The sequence below is a fragment of the Mercenaria mercenaria genome, chromosome 10, assembly GCF_021730395.1.
Source record: "Mercenaria mercenaria strain notata chromosome 10, MADL_Memer_1, whole genome shotgun sequence".
Classification (NCBI taxonomy): Eukaryota; Metazoa; Mollusca; class Bivalvia; order Venerida; family Veneridae; genus Mercenaria; species Mercenaria mercenaria.
In genome coordinates this window covers 13,697,235-13,714,921 of record NC_069370.1, presented here as the reverse complement: position 1 = coordinate 13,714,921, position 17,687 = coordinate 13,697,235, and the positions used below count along the sequence as shown (strand labels likewise).

The window sequence follows — 17,687 nt, the reverse complement described above, 5'->3', positions numbered from 1 at the left end:
GACGTCATCTTCTGAAAAGAGAAAAATCCAAACAAATAATCAGCATTTTTAAGGACACAATTGTCTATTACCAAATTTTTTAATAGATTGAACATTGCCATTTTAAAACAGGTACTGTACAACCTACGAAATAGTGAGGACTATATTACCATTGCTATGGGAACTCAATACTATCCAAAACCATTTGTAAAACACTTGTAAAAGTAGCTTAAAATGATTTTAACATTCGGTGTTGTTTCTATCTTATAACTTTGTCGGTGAAAGCCATAGATAAGTGCATCATGTAAGTATACGATACACTTGTAGAAACTTAAACGACCACCTTTCTTTAAATCATCTATGAGAGAATCCAGCATGTTGCTGTGGATCAATGTGAGACGATTCCGAGCATTGTTATTATTCAAACTGCGGTTTTATTAAGAGTTACTCTGCATTTTCATCCTTTGAACGTAGACTATTTGTTTTTCAGTTGTTATGAGATTTACCAGAACAAAATGTAGGACTGTTTAAAGAAGTTCAAAATTATATTACACAAAGTGATAATCTTGATCTTTTAGGTTTATGTCTATAGTGTAATATCTTTAATCACATCCCCCGTTCTTCATTTTTTGTTCATTATTCTTTAGCAAACTGGCATCAATTGCTTTTGCTGTGTATATGTTCTGTTTTGTTATAGTTGTAAGAAAATTGGGGTTCATCTCAAGCGGACCAAAGTGTATCCAAGCGTTTCTATGTAAGGGTCTTAAAATGTCTCCCAGTGACGTATCCCAGGCTGCCCAAGATGCTCTTCCAAGGGTGTCACCATGGGATGGCAACGTATTCTCTGTACCTTATTGTTATACGTTTCAACCACAAATATATAGCGAGAACACTCTGCTGCACATGTGTTGCAGAAGCAGTTTGGCCCGTTTATACAGAGCAGGAGCACGTTGTCGTTTATGTAAATGTAAGCCCTTTGCCCTTAATCTGTTCAGCAAAAACACTTTACCGCATGTGCAGCAGGGTGCTCTCGCTATATATATTAGCGAGAGAAAAAAAGAAATTGAAAGTGCCTTTTTTGGTATTATATAGTTATATTGAGTTAGGTTTCAATTTAAAAATCTCAACCGGGTTCGATATCAATATCAGGAGTATATTAATAAGGCATATGTTGTATGATGTCATATCGCTTACGGGGTGCTCTTTCATCAGCCCTGGCGCTAGACTGCCCTGCTAACAGGACTGCGGCTTTCATTTAGCAGTGGTTGGTGTCTTCCTTTAATTATCGAAAGCATGAACTAGCATTCATCATTTAGTTTCTGATTTAATTGTTTGATTAGAAAATAATCAAATAAATCACTAAAATGAACGGTAGTTAATTCACTTATTGGGAAATACCAACCGAGGTTTTTGTTGGATGCACGATACACGATCACGCTTCTCATTTTGATATATTTGATTAGACGATCACAAAAATAACCGTTATTGAAACAGGAAGCTTTTCAAACGCGTGTCACGTCTGTTTACAACGAGATTGCACGGATATTTATCACAAGTTTCACTGTATATGTGCGACAGAAGCACGTTTGCCAGCTTCTATGCGGCAAGCACTTGGCCGTATTTAGCGAGAAAATAAATTTGCATACTTTGGGCAGGGGCACATTGCTCTATATATGTGTTGCAGAAACATTTTCTATATAGAAGCAGAAGAAGCACTTTAATGCGAGGCAAAAGCACTTTGCACGATGTCTGTGTGCCCGTATTGTTGGTTAAGAATCATTTTGCAGATACGCACTTAGTCCCTTTTATTAGCGACAGAAGCACGTTGCTTTGTATGTGCTACAAAAGTTAATTGCCCCCTATATGTGTGACAGAAACATTATTCCCCGTATATGCATGGAAGAATTACGTTGCACACTATATATGTTGCTTGGCACATTGCATAGTACATATGTGAAAAAGACCTTTGCCCTGTACATGTATGTCAAAAGTACTTTGCCCACTATATGTGTGTCAAAAGCACTTGGTCAGTTATTTTTGCGTTACAGAAGTTACTTGCCCCGTGTGACTGTGTGGCAAAAGCACTTTTCCACGTATAAATGTGATAGAAGCTCTTAGTCACGCACCCCGTACCATTGTGGTAGAAACATTTTACTCCATAAATGTATAGATAAAGCACTTTAGCATGTATATTTATGGCAAAGCACTTTACACCGTTAATGAGTGAAGAAGCCCTGTTTTATATTTGTACGACCAAAACACGTCGTCGGTGATGTGAAACAAACATTAATGTCATGTAGATATGCGTCAAAAGCACTATTTGGTTTTCGTGAAGTACCATCACTTTGTCGAACATGTGCAGCAGAAAAATTTCCCCGCGTATCTGCTGCAGAAGCAATTTGCTGTATATGTGCTGCTAAACCTATTTGTCGAGAATTGTTTGAGAAAAAAGCAGTTTTCCATATTTGTGCAGCAATTTCCCTGTATTTGTGCGTCAAAATCACTAAATAGTTTATGTGCGGCAGACGCACTTTTTCCTGTACATGTGCTACAGCAGCACCTTGCCGGGTAAATGTGCGACAGAAACACTTTTTCACGTTCATGGAACGGTTAAAGTTCTGTGCCATGTATATTTATGCCAGAAACAGGTAAAAGTATATGAGCTGCGAACGGGTAAATATATACATATACACAGTATGAGCACATGTACACATAAACATCCATGAATGCACAAAAATGCATTTTTTATACTCGCAGAGAATATTTTTGTAATATTGATTCATAGTTTGCACGGATACATTCTTAGATGTACCAGACGTTCTTTATCAAGTATTGTAAATATTTCTATACGTTTGAAAAATTAAAACTGGCATTTGAACAAAAACCACTGATATTGATAATGAAAGTATACGTTTGTTCAAACTACTCCAAATATACTTTAAACCTTACGGAATATATTGCCTTTTTATCTAAACAATTGCATCAAGCATTAACTGCCAAGTTATTGACCACAGTTCGTAGAAAAACGTTAATATTTCGCTTAAGATTTCTATGCTTTGCACCTTTTCTGATGTTTTCTGTTTCTTGTGCATCATAGTGAAATCCTATTTTTTCCATTTCAGCAATTACATATTCTGGAGATCGATTATTGACGTGCGAATAACCTCCCTGCCCAGGTGTAGCCCAACTTAAAATTACTCCTTCACGAGCATGTCGCTTGATATTATCTATCATTATAGCTTCAAATTCTTCTGGTATATGTTCAGCAACTTCGAGACACAGAATCCAGTCATAAACAGGAAGCCCATACTGTGGTATGGATAGATCAAGAAAAAGAACAGAGCCATTACTTGTATCTTCACAAAACGGTGCTCCGTCGTACGCGTCATACTCTTTTACCAATCCTGTAGCCAGTATTGCCATTTTGTATGCCCCAGGACCGTCTCCAAAACTTCCTACAGTTTTTCCTTGCGAAAAAAGGTAAGAGAGATTACCATGGATAACTATTTTGTCTTATTTAAAGCATTTGGTGAGCAAAATATACATGTATATCATTTTGTTGCTTTAAAATCTAACGAGTATCACAAAGATGCATAGCAAGTCATGATAAGCATAGATAAGCATGAAATTTTCGCTAAAATTATCTATATTGAAGTCATCAAACAAAACCATTTATTTGTATGAGCACTTTTCCTATAAGCATTTAAAAGGCTGAGCCGATAGTAAATGGCGCTGATAGATTATTGCTCTTATTTAATTTAAACAATTATACCGTTCGTGCATCAAATTTTGGAAAAGATAGTACTGAAACATATGGTACAGTTTTTAAACTTTTCTAAATCATGCATTTATTATCATTCTGGCAGAAGTTTGAATGACAATGAGATAATCGGAGGCGTCCATGTCATTGGTGATATAAGGGTAAGCAGTATATAAGTATTTATGGATTTAGACAATGTGTCTAACAATGTTCGAATAAGACGTATTAAGTATGCTAATATGTTTTTCCTTAAACATTATACTTTCATGCTTTTAAAATGAACGTTATTATTTTTTTTTAATTTTGTGTAGCTCTTAAATGCTTGTTTCAGGTCAGGTAAAGCGTTTCTATCGAAACAAATACCGAAGCTAAAAGTAGGTCTCTACATACAATATGACTTTTATACAGAGGCTTGATGTATGATCACAAAATTTCTCTTCATAACCATTTAAATATCAGTAATATCCTAATTATTTAATGGAATTAATATGTCCCTGTTGAATCAATTAAAATTTTGATTTAAAGGTTTAGGTCGTGTGATTCTTGCCCATTGTACTTTAAATTTAAATAACGACAGCAGCTTGTTGTCACATAAGACATTTATCATGAAAAATAATATGATTAAACAATGCAAAGACAGGGTTATCTGACGCAATGACATGAATCGGGCAATACGTCTTTTATTATGAAAATGGAGAGGCATGGCATTGGTAAAATGCAAACCTCAATGTCGTAATGAATACTTGCACCCGTGATGGTTCAAGTCAGAATAAAGATTAAAATGGTTGTCTAACCGCACTCTCTATAAAGATAAAATTTTGGATACATGAGTGTTGGAATGACGTTTAAAGTGATGTTGTAAAGGCCTGCTTTGCGATAGCGCATGAAACATTGATTATTTTTTACTATGCCTGCTGTAATTCAACTGCATGCCTAGCTTTAATCATAGACATACTATATTTAATGATACGCAAGATATTTTCGTAAAATAAACTGACACAGCTTCAATATGATGGTCAAATAACACTCACTAAATGCATTTTAAGTGTTAAAGATTTAATGCCGAAATAAATTAATCTCAAAAGCATGAATGATAAATTTGTGCACAATCTCAGCTCACATGTGCCATTGTAACATCATTCACTTTTAGGTAGAACATGTTTATATCTGAAAGCTAGGGTAATTCACAGCATTAAAGCGCTTACCTTTGAAAAAGTGTGCCAAAGTTGTAGCAAGACTTCTATCAAATCCTAAATGTTTTGTCTTTGTGGCTATCGGGCACCAGCCCCCTTCTTCGGTTGTCTGGTAGGCAGATGTGTTTGTGTCTTTTAAATACTTAAAATATGGGTAAAAATGCAATAAGATAAGTCATTAATCTTGATTATTGATTATCACATGTATTATTAAATTCTGATCAATCTTAAGTCTCGGTCACACTACACCGTATAGCGTAAACGGACGACTAACATATAACAAAATTTTAAATTCGTTTGTGTCCGTTCGCATGCGTTTCCTTTCCGTTTCTCGTGCGGCGCCTGCACTCCTTGTCCGGCGACGTTCGTTTCATTCGTTGGAAGGTTTTTAGCATGTTCAAAATTTAAAACGTACACCACCGGACAAAAATGTCCGTTAGATGTACTGTAGCAGTGCGCTGATATGCGTTTTGTTCGTTACTCATGTGTTCCCTATTCTTTACCTGTACGGTTTGCATCCGTTCTTGTCCGGTTCGCATCCGTTCTTGTCCGGTTGACCTGATTCCCTGCCGGACTACTACCGGACATGCAACGGATGTAACGTTTTTTCAGTTTCTCATGCGTTGCCTTTACGTTTTACGCGGTACAAATCCGTTACTAGTACGGTGATATCCGTTAATTGAACGTTGTTCATCCTGTATATGTGCGTTAATCTTGCGGTCATTGTACGTTTTATGCGCCCTATACACCCATCGCGAGAACATCGAGCAGCAGCGGGGAATATCTTTCGCCACCGGATAACTTTCTGTCGCAATTTTTCTATACGCTTGGCGTCCGTTAACGGTGTAGTGTGATTGACACATAAGTATAGAAAATGAACAATGTATCAGATGTAAAATTTCTTCGACTACGCTACTTCGCATTCTGAAAAGTCTAATTAAAGTTGTGAGTACGTCATAATTTAGACAGTTTGTGGAAAATTTTAAGTGTGGATTTTGCATTGTAAGATAAAAGTTATGTTATATGTATTCATTAGTATTTCATACATATATTATTAGTACTGACATTAGTGGAGAATCCGAATCCTGTTCCTAAATATTGTGTAGCCTGTTCAAGATTTTTTATTGTTGTTATATTGTCATGAAATGTTTTTTTGCTTGTAAACTTATGTTTGCGAAATACACAAAATTATCTAAGTTAATACAAACTATATTTGTGTGTGTATCGTCTTACGTTGCATTTCATTTGGCCGTTGACTTTTTGCTTTTGATTTAACAGTTTAGAAATACCATTTCGCTGTTGAACTAGAATATCTCTCTCAGTAGTAAAGCGGTTGTGTAAGCATTGCTGTGAGGAAGTACTTTTCAGGTTCTGTGGAAATAGAAACCAAATGTTTTACATGGAACAGATATTATGTAAAGGGCCAAATGAAAATATACATTTATAAAATCTACCTTTGCTATCGTAAGAGGTTTATTTCGGTAATATTAACACTCAACGTCAACAATGTCCAACTATCAAAATATATGTTATCACTAAACTAGTCATCTAGTATTAACGTCGTTTTGATACAGAAATGTAATATGTGTGCGGGAATATGACTTGCTTACAGTCTATTATTTTGATAGCTCTTCATCTGGTACTCCGTATGGATTAAGTAATCTAACAAAATTTATCAAATGCATAGATACGACCTGCGTTTAAATCAATCCTATTGTTCACTGAAGTCATAGTGATGCATTTACTTCCTCAGCATTTTTCTGAGCCGACATTGTGTCTCACAATATTTCGGATCTAACTTTCTGTTGGCTGTATATTTTTAGAACAGAGAAGTATTCTCTGAAACTACTTTTACGTGTTGGAAAGAATAAATAGCTTCTTATTAAAACGCCTTCATATCTTTTTAAATTTAATATTAAATATGAAAAGAGAAGTAATAACCTCTAAATAACTCATTGTTTAAAGCCCTTGCAAAAGTTCATTATAAATTAATGACATTGTTCGGGTACTGTAAAAATACTAAATATTTTATTTTATTTGACCGTTTGATTATTGTCCCAGTTATTCTTTTCAGCGTTCAAAGAAGATGCATTGTAGACAAAATATACCGGTCATTGTCTAAACATTTCTATTGCTAAAAATCCATTATTATTCCTCTAAGGAAAGTAAAAATATGAACTTGGCGTCCATTGTCCAAATCTGCTCACTACTATTTGTTGCTACAATCGTGCTGCTCACTGACAATATTTTATTATTGCACTCCGTAGGTTATTCCATTGACAGAATGTCCAGTGTAACAATTTGGTGAATCCAAGTTTAATTATTTCGTTTGAAATAGCATAAATCATTGCTACTTTTAATTAATTTGTATAACTGTAAGTTTATTCAAATCAAGAAGTTTATACATTTGCTTGTTATTGAAGTACCACTCACCAATACGTCGTTTTACAAGGCATAGATTACAATTTTCTCTCAAATTTTGCATAGGCAGAACTCAGTTATCGATAATAGTTACGGTCGCTATATTCCAATCTGACAAAATTTTGTGATAAATCATAATCAAATGTTTAAAATTGCAGTTTCAGGTTTTCATCCATCTCAATTTCGGGGAAAACTTGTCACAAACATCAAAAGCTTTAAAGGAACGACGTGTTTCTTAGGAGACGACTGCATTCGGATTTTTGGAAACTGTTAGACTTAAAATTGCAGATCGAATAAATGTTAACGTAACGAGTGTGACGTTTTACATACATACACTTAAGAATGTTAAATGCAATGTAAGGCAATGCGAAATGATCAGACTATAAAATTACATTTTGAAAATTTTGATATTGTGTTATACTTAAGAAGGGATGTTCTTTGAACTTGAAGCGTCGTGTGGCGATTGTAAAAAGTCTTCTCGTAATGACATTCAGTGTTGTTATATTTTCTAGTCCTTTGAGATCATGGAGTCCATTCAATATATGTGTAATGGAGTTCTGCTTAAGCCAGTGCAAGGTGGTGTAAAGGTGTTGCGCATTTCATTACCTTTCATGAACAGACTCATCAAACACAGTCCATTATTCTGTCTTGTTGCATTCTATTCTTCTAAAGGATCTTTCTGCGGACTTAGCTATTACAACAGCAATTTTTAAGTGGCATGTGGTGGCTGTAAACTGGTCTCCCTGTTGTTTCAGTGTTGTTATATTATCTGGTCCTTTGAAATCGTGGAGTTCATTCAATATATGTGTTATAGGTTCTGATTAAGCCGGAGCTACGCAAGTTTGTATGTCTAAAATTCGTCAGTCTTGTTCTTCAATCTAATTTCAGTTTATCGGTAGAATTTAGATTCAATCAGTTACTTTAGAAATGTAAGCAGATTTAAAGTAAAGAACGCTTTGTTTCTATATGCACATTCAAATGCCTTTGAAATGCTCTAAAACAACACAAAATATACATAAATTACAGTTCAATATAAAGAAGATAAAGTCGTCTTTTGATAATAATAAAAGATCTAACTATTTAATTATTCATAAAACAAGGAAGAATATCTAACAGGGAAGGCCACGTTTCAAAAACGCAGCCTCCCCAAAGGCACACACTAACTTACGAATTTTGACGTGTCTGAAAATATGAATTACCTTGTACAACAATGAACAATATGAGTTGTCATATAATCCAAATGCCTTTATAAGCATAATGAAACAAATTAAAACACAAACTGTTTTTAACACTGCTTTCATTACAATTTTACTATCCGTATAAAGGCAATTGTAAGGGTATGTTCCGTTTTTAAGTTTTGAAAACCAATCTGCCTCAATATTAAGCTTTCCATATGTCAGCCTCAGAAATCATTTACAGTTTGCTAACATAATGATATCGGCTTTCAGGTGATCATTTACTGGCGTTATAAATGTGAAAACACACTTTATTTACCTCAATTAAGTTTCACAATGTGCTGTCTTACATAGCATGTTCGATACATGTATAACAAACACTTGAATTCTTTGTTGTTAAGTATTTTGGTGGTGTATAGCCTGTATCGCTCGGGAACCACCACTACGCCAACAGATAAAAACTAAAATCATCTGAAAAATATACATTTCCGGGAAAATATCAGTTGTCATGCTTATAAAGCAGCTTTGGATTGGTTGAAAATGTGTAGAGAAACTTTTAACATTCAATGAGACTTCAGGTGATTGGATAAGAAATTAATGAATACAAACATAAGACTGTATGTTCTAATTTTCCTAACCTCCCTTGTTATGTTGGATATCTAAAGTAACTTGCTGTGTTGGTGAATGTATCATAAAGATATAACAATAGATTTACGTGGTGAAAATAGCTATATCTGTTAGAAAAACATGTTCACACCGGACAAAAGCCGTAAGGTCTTATCCAACGGTACCATGCGCAGCTGCCTGGCCTCTGCAGAGCCGTCCGAGTGCGCGCCAAGTCGCGACAAAGAGGTGAAAATATCATGGGCGCTTTTGCGGCCATCCCAGGATAACACGGGGCGTTGCAATGGCGGCATTGAGGTACTGTCGGACGGGTCATGGCAAGCCCCGTGCATTGGCTCCTAGCACGGCGGGCTGGGTGGTCGGACGGCCCCTGCAGGACAGAAGGAATGATAGCTCGTTGACTGAGTGGGTGGCCGCTGCAACGTCGCCGAAATATGCGAAACCCAATTTTATTTGAGGTATTAATCAGGCGCCGCGGACGATCGCCACACGATTTAAGATCGCTTGGCACCGCCTTTACAGTTCTGTCGAGTGCTTTTCAACGGTACAGGATGCAGTAGGCTGGGCCTACGGACATTTGCTGCAGAACTGTTTCTGTGCGTGCAGCGTCGCGAAAACGGGTGACATTAAGGAAAGGTGACCGCCGTTGCGAAAGCCGCATCTACGCGTTCCCAGTATCGTTGTATGGATCCCATCCGGCCCCGTCGATTTGCACCTAGCACGGTGTGCTTGGCGGTCGGACGGCCGCTCCGTTGTTTTCAAAAGGTTTTAAGAACTGCGTAAATATATCAAAGCAAATAGGCATTTACCTATGATCGAAATAACCATGAATGATCTTTCAACCTCAGGGAACCTTTCTGTTGAAATGCTTGAAACTCGGAAGTGCCTTGCAGTCTCCCCGTGGGTTGCCTCGGGGAGGGTGCTTTCACGAGCTCGATCTTCTGGATCAGACAAAGTCTACAATCTGTTCCATTGCCCCAATCCCTGAAATTGAATAATTTGATTAAACGCCTAATATTATTTTATGATATATTCAATAGCGTTGTACATAATAATAATAATTATTATCATAACAATATTAATAATGACAACAATATTAATAACATCCTTTTTGTAACAAACAGTCATGACCGCACCCCTCCCCTTGAGATCATTTAACCCTAATGCAATTACCAGTGCTTTAAGCATCACATGGTTCGCCCAGACGAGCTGCATATAGAGGTTCAAAGCCCCCGGTTAGTTGTGCCATCATAAACTATTTAAACAAGAAAAACTACACACTACCCTACCCATACAGCCTTACGAACAAGTGCGTTTAATTAAACAAACCTTGGAAATATAGATGTTGAACTGTATAATATTTTACAAAAATTTAAGAACTATCACCTGCTGTTTTCGCATATATCAAACAGTTATCAAAGAATTTAAGACAATTTAAGTGTCTGAAATACAGTGTCTTAAGATATTTTGAATATGTCAAGCGATTTACTTTTACGTAGTTATAACAGCTGTTAATTCTAAAGTTTGGACCAATAGTACAGAAACTTCTATTATTGAATGTTTTGCACTTGTTGTATGGAATAACATTACGGCATTCAGAATTTTCAGACGATCTCGAGCCTTGTCTGCTAGAAATATACACAGTAAGCAATTCTGTTAAATACAGAGGTGCTCTGCCAGTGTGACAGCTATACATGAAAGAAAGTATCTTGAACTCAATTCTTGCTTTCACAGGCAACAAATGTAAGTGATACGATGCTTGTTTTCTCCTATTAAGGACAAGTTTTGCGCACATGTTTGAATACGTTGCATCTTACGCACTTAACAGTTAGCTACACTATACAGTATGGCATTGCAATAATCCAGCTGTGAAATAACCAGTGACAAAACTAAAATTTCAGTGGCTGCTTTCGTTAAGTATTTTCGGATGTTCTTAATTCGTAGGTAATTCAACATGGCAGTACGACATTTGCGATTTACATGATGTTTATAGTTCAAGGTTTAGTCAAGAAATGCACCGGGATATCTAATTGTGCTTTCACGTTTGACATCATCACCAGCAATGTTAATGGAATTCATGAAACATTTGTTCAATCGAGTTCTGCTACCAAACATAATAAATTCAGTTTTAGAAGTGTTCATTTTCAGTTTGTTTCTATTCATCTAGTCATTGATTATAACTCCGATCGCTTGTGATTCTACGGAAACAGTTGTAGGACGAACGCTTTAATTTGCTATCTGATCCTCAGGAAAACCGTAGACTGATATGATTTTGGAATGACATCAAAATGTGTTCCAGCATAGGTGAGATACAGCAACGGACCAAGGCAACTGCCACGGGGCACACTGCATTCAAGATGGCGGTCTGATGAATATGCATTGTTGATAGTAATCTTACAAGTACGAGGCCTTAAATAGGAGTCTACCCATTGAAGAGCTGTATCACAGACGCCATATTGTGCTTTTAGTACATCTGAAAGAATGTCGTGGTCGACAGTGTCAAATGCCGCACTTAAGTCAATCACAATAAGGGCCGTGACTTCCTTTTTCTCCATACCACTTAGAAGATCATTGACCAACCGCATAGCGCAGATTCACAGGAGTGAAATTTCCTATATGCAGACTGGTTCTTAGGCAAAATACTGTTTTGATTTACATGTTTGTTTAATCTGTAAAGAACAGCTTTCTCAATATGTTTTGATAGAAATGATAAATTACTTACAGGACGATAATTGGAAAGCTCTAGTTCAAGACCTGCATTACTCGAGACCAATTTCTACAAAGCACCTAAAAGTATAATATGAGTTATTCTACAACAATCCAAATCCAAAATTAGATTTCTTTCGATGTTGCTTGACAACAGGCCCGGGTATTACTACCTACCAATCGGTATTGGTTCAAAATGTATGTATTTACTTAAATATTCTATAATGTATCGCAATTTATATATTATAAATTTGCAGTTTCAAATAATTGGAGACACAGAGAATAAAATGATTTTTTACGCAGTTTCTCGAGCTTGATGTAAACAGTTGATCATCGTATGTTAAATACTCGATGATACAAATACTTAACACATTGACAATTTATATGAATTAGTCACCCCCTACAAAATACAAGACTGATAAAGGGAAAGCGCCTAGGGTGCAAAGGAGCGTACAGATTTCATAACAAATTTAAAAATCCAATAAGGAACTTTAGTCCTCTTAAACCCTATAGGATAAGAGAAGCTCTATATGCTCTCTCTTAAAAGTTTTAGAGCTAGAGTGCAATAAGGGAAATAATCAGATACAGAACTGTTGACTTTTCCATACGTGAGATCCTGGAGAATACTAGTTTAAATTTTGATTTATTGAGAGAGAGACAAATCCAGTAAACCAGGTTGATTACAAGTGGTGCTTTGAGGCTGTTCGTTTAAGATATTGTTTAAAATGCTGATGTTTAACTGTCGTATTAATTAATAGTTATTAACATATTTATTGAAAACAGTAAGCATTACCGTCTATTGTTATTTTTTTACTTCTCAAATTTAGAGTGTTTGAATTTCAATTTATAGTAGAGTTCTTACTAAAGTGTGATTAATTGATAAAGTTTTCTTCAATAATTTGACATTTAAAAAATCATTGTAAACCATTCGGTAAAAATAAACAACAGTACCTCTATAAAATGCGCATATCGCTTTTTACTTCCTCTAGTATTCATAGAGAAGATAGACGCTTACAAATATATGATGATTGGAACTATAGAACGCACTCCATTACAGATTAGGGACAAAAAAACTTCAATATACTTTTTACACCTTAGTACTGGAAAAGCGTTGATCCGTGTTATCGCTTGTCAAAATGCTGCTTCATGACTGGCTGTCGTTTTCAACAGGTAATGAAATGTAATAAATACTCTCTGCTGTCTATGGTTTGATTGATTTGGTGAATTGATATTGGAGAGTGCACATCACTGTTTACGGGTATGAACAATTGAGTCTTAGTGGTTAGTTATTGATTATTGTCTAAATAAAGTATATTGTCATTTGAAGGTAAGTTGTAGAAGAAAACACATCATGTTTAACTGATATTACAAATTAACGTTTTATAACATTTCATATTGATACTCTGTCTAATTAAAAGAACGTTGCTGGAGCTGGAACTAGGTGTTGTTAGACCAGCTTGGTACAAGAATCCGAGTGTCAAGGCTAGCTTGTACTAGGAAAGTCAGCTCTTCCGAGACGATAATGAATTGATGCAACGCAAACTAAGGCCATGTCACCTCTCAATCTTTAGTACTGAGTCCGTGATGTACGTGTTTTAGGTGCGAGAAAGATAAGTTGGAGACTCACTGGCTTATATGGAAATCTCTTGTTTATTGCGATGTTTCAATTCTACATTTTTCAATTATAACGCTTATAAGGCTAGTACATATCTCACTTTAAAATTGAAGGCATCCCGCTGAATTAAAAAGATATCTGACATTTCATATGAGAGTCAACTCTGTAACAGAAATGATACCTGCTTAATACCACTTTTTAAGCAATAATTTATATTTCTACTTACCCGGGTTTCTGCAATTAATGGCTTCTAAATACATCTAAAATGACGAGTAAACACATTAACGTGACATCCTTTCGTTCAAATTAGTCTCATCTCGAAAGTTCACTGCGACTTTATATAGACAGAAAAGGAAACAACCCGCCCGCATAGCTCAGTAGGGAGAGCGTTGGTCTACAGATGGCTGGGTCGCTAGTTCGATCCCCGGGCGGGGCATATGTTCTCTGTGACGATTTGATAAAAGACGTTGTGTCTGAAATCATCCGTCCCCTGATAATTCATGTTGAGAAGTTGGCAGTTACTTACGGAGAACAGGTTTGTACTGTTACAAAATCCAGGAACACTGTTTAGGTTAACTGCCCGCCGTTACATGACTGAAGTACTATTGTAAAACGGCGTTAAACCCAAACAAAGAAGGAAAAATGTGGTCTAGAGACTACACTACTTATTGCATAGACTGTTGTTTCTCTGTATATTGATTATTTTTTTAAGTTTTGCTAGAGTTAAAATTTTCTTCAAGTATTTTTCATTGCGCCTAATGATGTTATTGGTCCTTAATGTTTCGTTCATAGTTGAAACTGTCTCTAAAATTGATATATTATTTCCGAGAACGTGAAACATTTCTTTATTATATGTGTTAAATGTAGATACATGATTTCATTGGTATCTTTTCAACCGGTTTGAGAAGAGTTTCCTTAAACTGTTAGCAAATTTGATTCCTCTTTTAATTGTGCTATTTTGGTAGTTTCGGTTTATTAATGGAACCTTCAGTTCCTCAAGTCTTTGAGCTTTACGTTTGGAATCCGATATGATTGCTAAATTACAAGAAGTGTTTCTTTTGTGTATGTGTGTGTATGTGTGTGTGTTGGGTGCAACGAATGAAAGTTGAAGTATTATTTTGTATTACCTTTTCTAAAATTATATATCTTTATTCCTTTTAATGACGTGTTTAAAGATCAATTTGTCAAGAAATGGTAACTTTAATGAAGATCAATTAAAAATCTCATTCCTTTGAGTTCCTCTATTTTTTTTAGGATAGGAAGCAATCATCAAGGCATATTTGCCAGTGTTACAAGGTTTAAATAATTAAAGTTAGAGAAATTTGATATGAATCAATCACCAACATAATATATTAAACTAGTCAACGGCAAAACGGATGGCAGTGCAAGCTAGTGTGTGTATTCTAACATTAATCCAGTAACCCAATAAAAATTACCGATGCTTTCTGTATGCAAAAACCTGAATGAGGCTACAAATTGGCTCTAGTTCGACAATTTTCTTTCGCCTGTATACTCAAATCTCTGTTATCATATCTCGCAAATAAGCAGTGACATTGAGTCATTTTAATTAATTGGTACAACACCATTCAACAGACAATTTCCGGCAAAGAACCTACATTGCTAGCACAAGGGAAATTTTATCTTGAAAACAAGACTTCAAACCAGGAAAATATATCATACAAATAATTGAAATGCTCCTAGCAGCAAAAACAGATCTGCAAATGCATCTTCTACAACATATTGACTTAAGTCCCGTCTACACACTACAGGAAAATCTTGTAGGGCCCATAAATCACTAGATGATTTATATCTTGTACAAGCAATTAGTGCTTTGCAATATTTCTTGAACTTGGAAGACACATTAATTTTAAATGAAGGGAAATCATGACAGATAAATAAAAAAGATGGCCGAAATGATACCGGGACAAAGTGTATATAAAGATCACATATTTGGACATTTAAAAATTGACTCATTGGTGAAAACATTGATTGAGAAAAACTCTAGTTGAAGTGATACATATCCAGCTGAAGAACAACGCTACTTAAAAGATATTATTTCAGGAAATATGATAAAACAGTCATATTTTGTTGATATGTATAACCTTGTGGGAAACGCCATTGATAATGTAAAAATACTTTTTGAGAACACTGAACATGCTGATTATACTCTTCCACTGGAGTACTAGATATAATTTTATTACTGAATTGTATAAACTTGGCTTTTGAGCATGTCATTCAATTAAAACATCATTTTTTTTCTGCTGTCCACACTGCCATGTTTATTGTTAAATTATCAAAGCCAAACATTCAATGATGGTTTTATTAGATCTCAATACACATTTAATGAAAAAAATGTAAACAAAATACCATACTGGGCAGGTGCTCTTCATCGAAAACCCTTTATCAGAGCATTTGACTGCACTACCATCCAAGAAAAATAGGATGAGTCCTAAACGCTACAAGATCTTGTAGCCGAAAATTATCTGGAAACTGCCACTCAGAAAGACACTAATGGGGGACACAATGTACTGTCTACACTACACAAGTTGCTGTGATTTATATCTTGTGCAATTTTTTTTTAATAGTGTAGACGAGCCTTAAGCCAATATAATTGGCTTAATTCCTGTATAATTGGCTTAATTCCTGTATATATTCATGCTCAAACTGTATCACACATTTGAACTGGTTCATCGTTTAAAGAACCAGACTGCCTATTTGCAAAAAGCCATGCTATCCGGACAGCCCTGAATCTACAAAGATTTTTTCTATCTGTTCTTAGGCTTTGGTCCACTCTGTTCCTCTGGTCAGAACACTCTGCGTCGCTACTAGTAGAAGACGAACATCGCACCCTGTGTGGCTGCGTTTGCTATATGTAAAGGGCCTTTGAACGTGTTTATCATGAAAAAGCGCTATAGAAATCTGGTATAATAATAACAATAATAATAATTATAATAATAACAATATCCAGGCCTACTGGTCAACTTCTAAGTTATATATCTTATAATGTAATCGTTTGGTGTAATGTGTAAAACACGCCCATTTGAATTTCAGAACATAAACTGAGTCATGTTTTCACAGCATTAGTGGGCTAGAAGTTGTAAACTAGTAAACTAGTCTGTACGGATTTATGCTGAAAGGTCCTCGTTACAGATCCGATATTCAGTTAGTTAGATAATTACTAGAATCACGTTTGTGTATTTTGACGCTGATACAATTTCTGATATAACGAAACTGCATATTCCTTGTTATACAAATGTTATAGCAATTAATGCATAAACAGGTTCAAAATATGCACTCAAACATTATTTGCTTTTAGTAAAGCATGTTTCATTCTACTATAGTTATGAATGTAACACTACATTTATTTTGTGGAAAGACTTTATTGTTCTGTGTATTCTTATTATATTCTTATTATATTTCTTTTAAAAAAAAGGAATGCCTAATGATTATTTACATGGCTGTGGTAAGCATATTTCAGCATCCTAATAATATTAGATCTCGATATTTTCGTCATGTTCACGTAAAATCTATTCTCGTTCGTCCGTTAGTTTCACATTTGTGTTTGTTTTTGCCAAAAGGACTCTATTAAAATATGTGGTTTTTGATATTTTTATGTCTGTGCTACATTGTGCTTGGTCTTTTTTGGAAGATATGAACATTTATTTTGAACCAAAATACGTTGCCATTAACCACAACGTCAATAAGACGGGAAGGATTCATTTCTATCATTCAGTTAACATTATTAAACATCATAGAATGAATGCAGATTAAGCAAAAAAAATGGTACATGCCAATGACTTACTGAATTGCTTAAGCATAAAATCGATTCGTTGATAAATGCGGTAGAGAAAAGAGTTTACAATGTCGTGTCGTCCAGACTTGACTCGGATTTACAAACAGGTACATTAAAATATTTCCTATAATAGAAATTGTTTAGTTTACATATACATACTTATCATATACGAGGGGTATTCGAAACCTTTTGCAAATTACAATTTTCAACAGATATTATTTAGAAGTTGATATTTGGTTTGTCTAGTTACCTTTCAAATATTTCCCTTTAACCAAAACAAATCGTTCCAATTTTCTAAATCCAATTTTCGAAACAATTTTTATACTCACCTTTGGGTGAACTTCAGACCCCAATGCACTTCTGGACCTATATCTCCTACAAAATAGTTCTTTTTTTAATTTAGGAAAGAGGAAAAATGTGC

At 35.3% G+C, this 17,687-nt stretch overlaps 1 protein-coding gene across 2 annotated transcripts; it reads right to left on the bottom strand.

Moving 5' to 3' along the window:
• Window positions 1–1,769: 1,769 nt before the first annotated feature.
• Window positions 1,770–9,326, bottom strand: LOC123565094 (uncharacterized). Of its 2 annotated transcripts, XM_053552283.1 has the most exons (4): window positions 8,553–9,326; window positions 6,166–6,303; window positions 4,945–5,074; window positions 1,770–3,446 (listed from the first exon to the last, which is right to left on the bottom strand). In XM_053552283.1, the coding sequence occupies exons 1-4, from the start codon at window positions 8,652–8,654 to the stop codon at window positions 2,962–2,964; spliced, it is 855 nt and encodes a 284-aa protein (XP_053408258.1). In that variant the 5' UTR covers window positions 8,655–9,326; the 3' UTR covers window positions 1,770–2,961. The 2 variants fall into 2 exon arrangements, with proteins under 2 accessions (XP_053408258.1, XP_053408259.1); XM_053552284.1 differs by lacking the exon at window positions 6,166–6,303.
• Window positions 9,327–17,687: the final 8,361 nt, after the last annotated feature.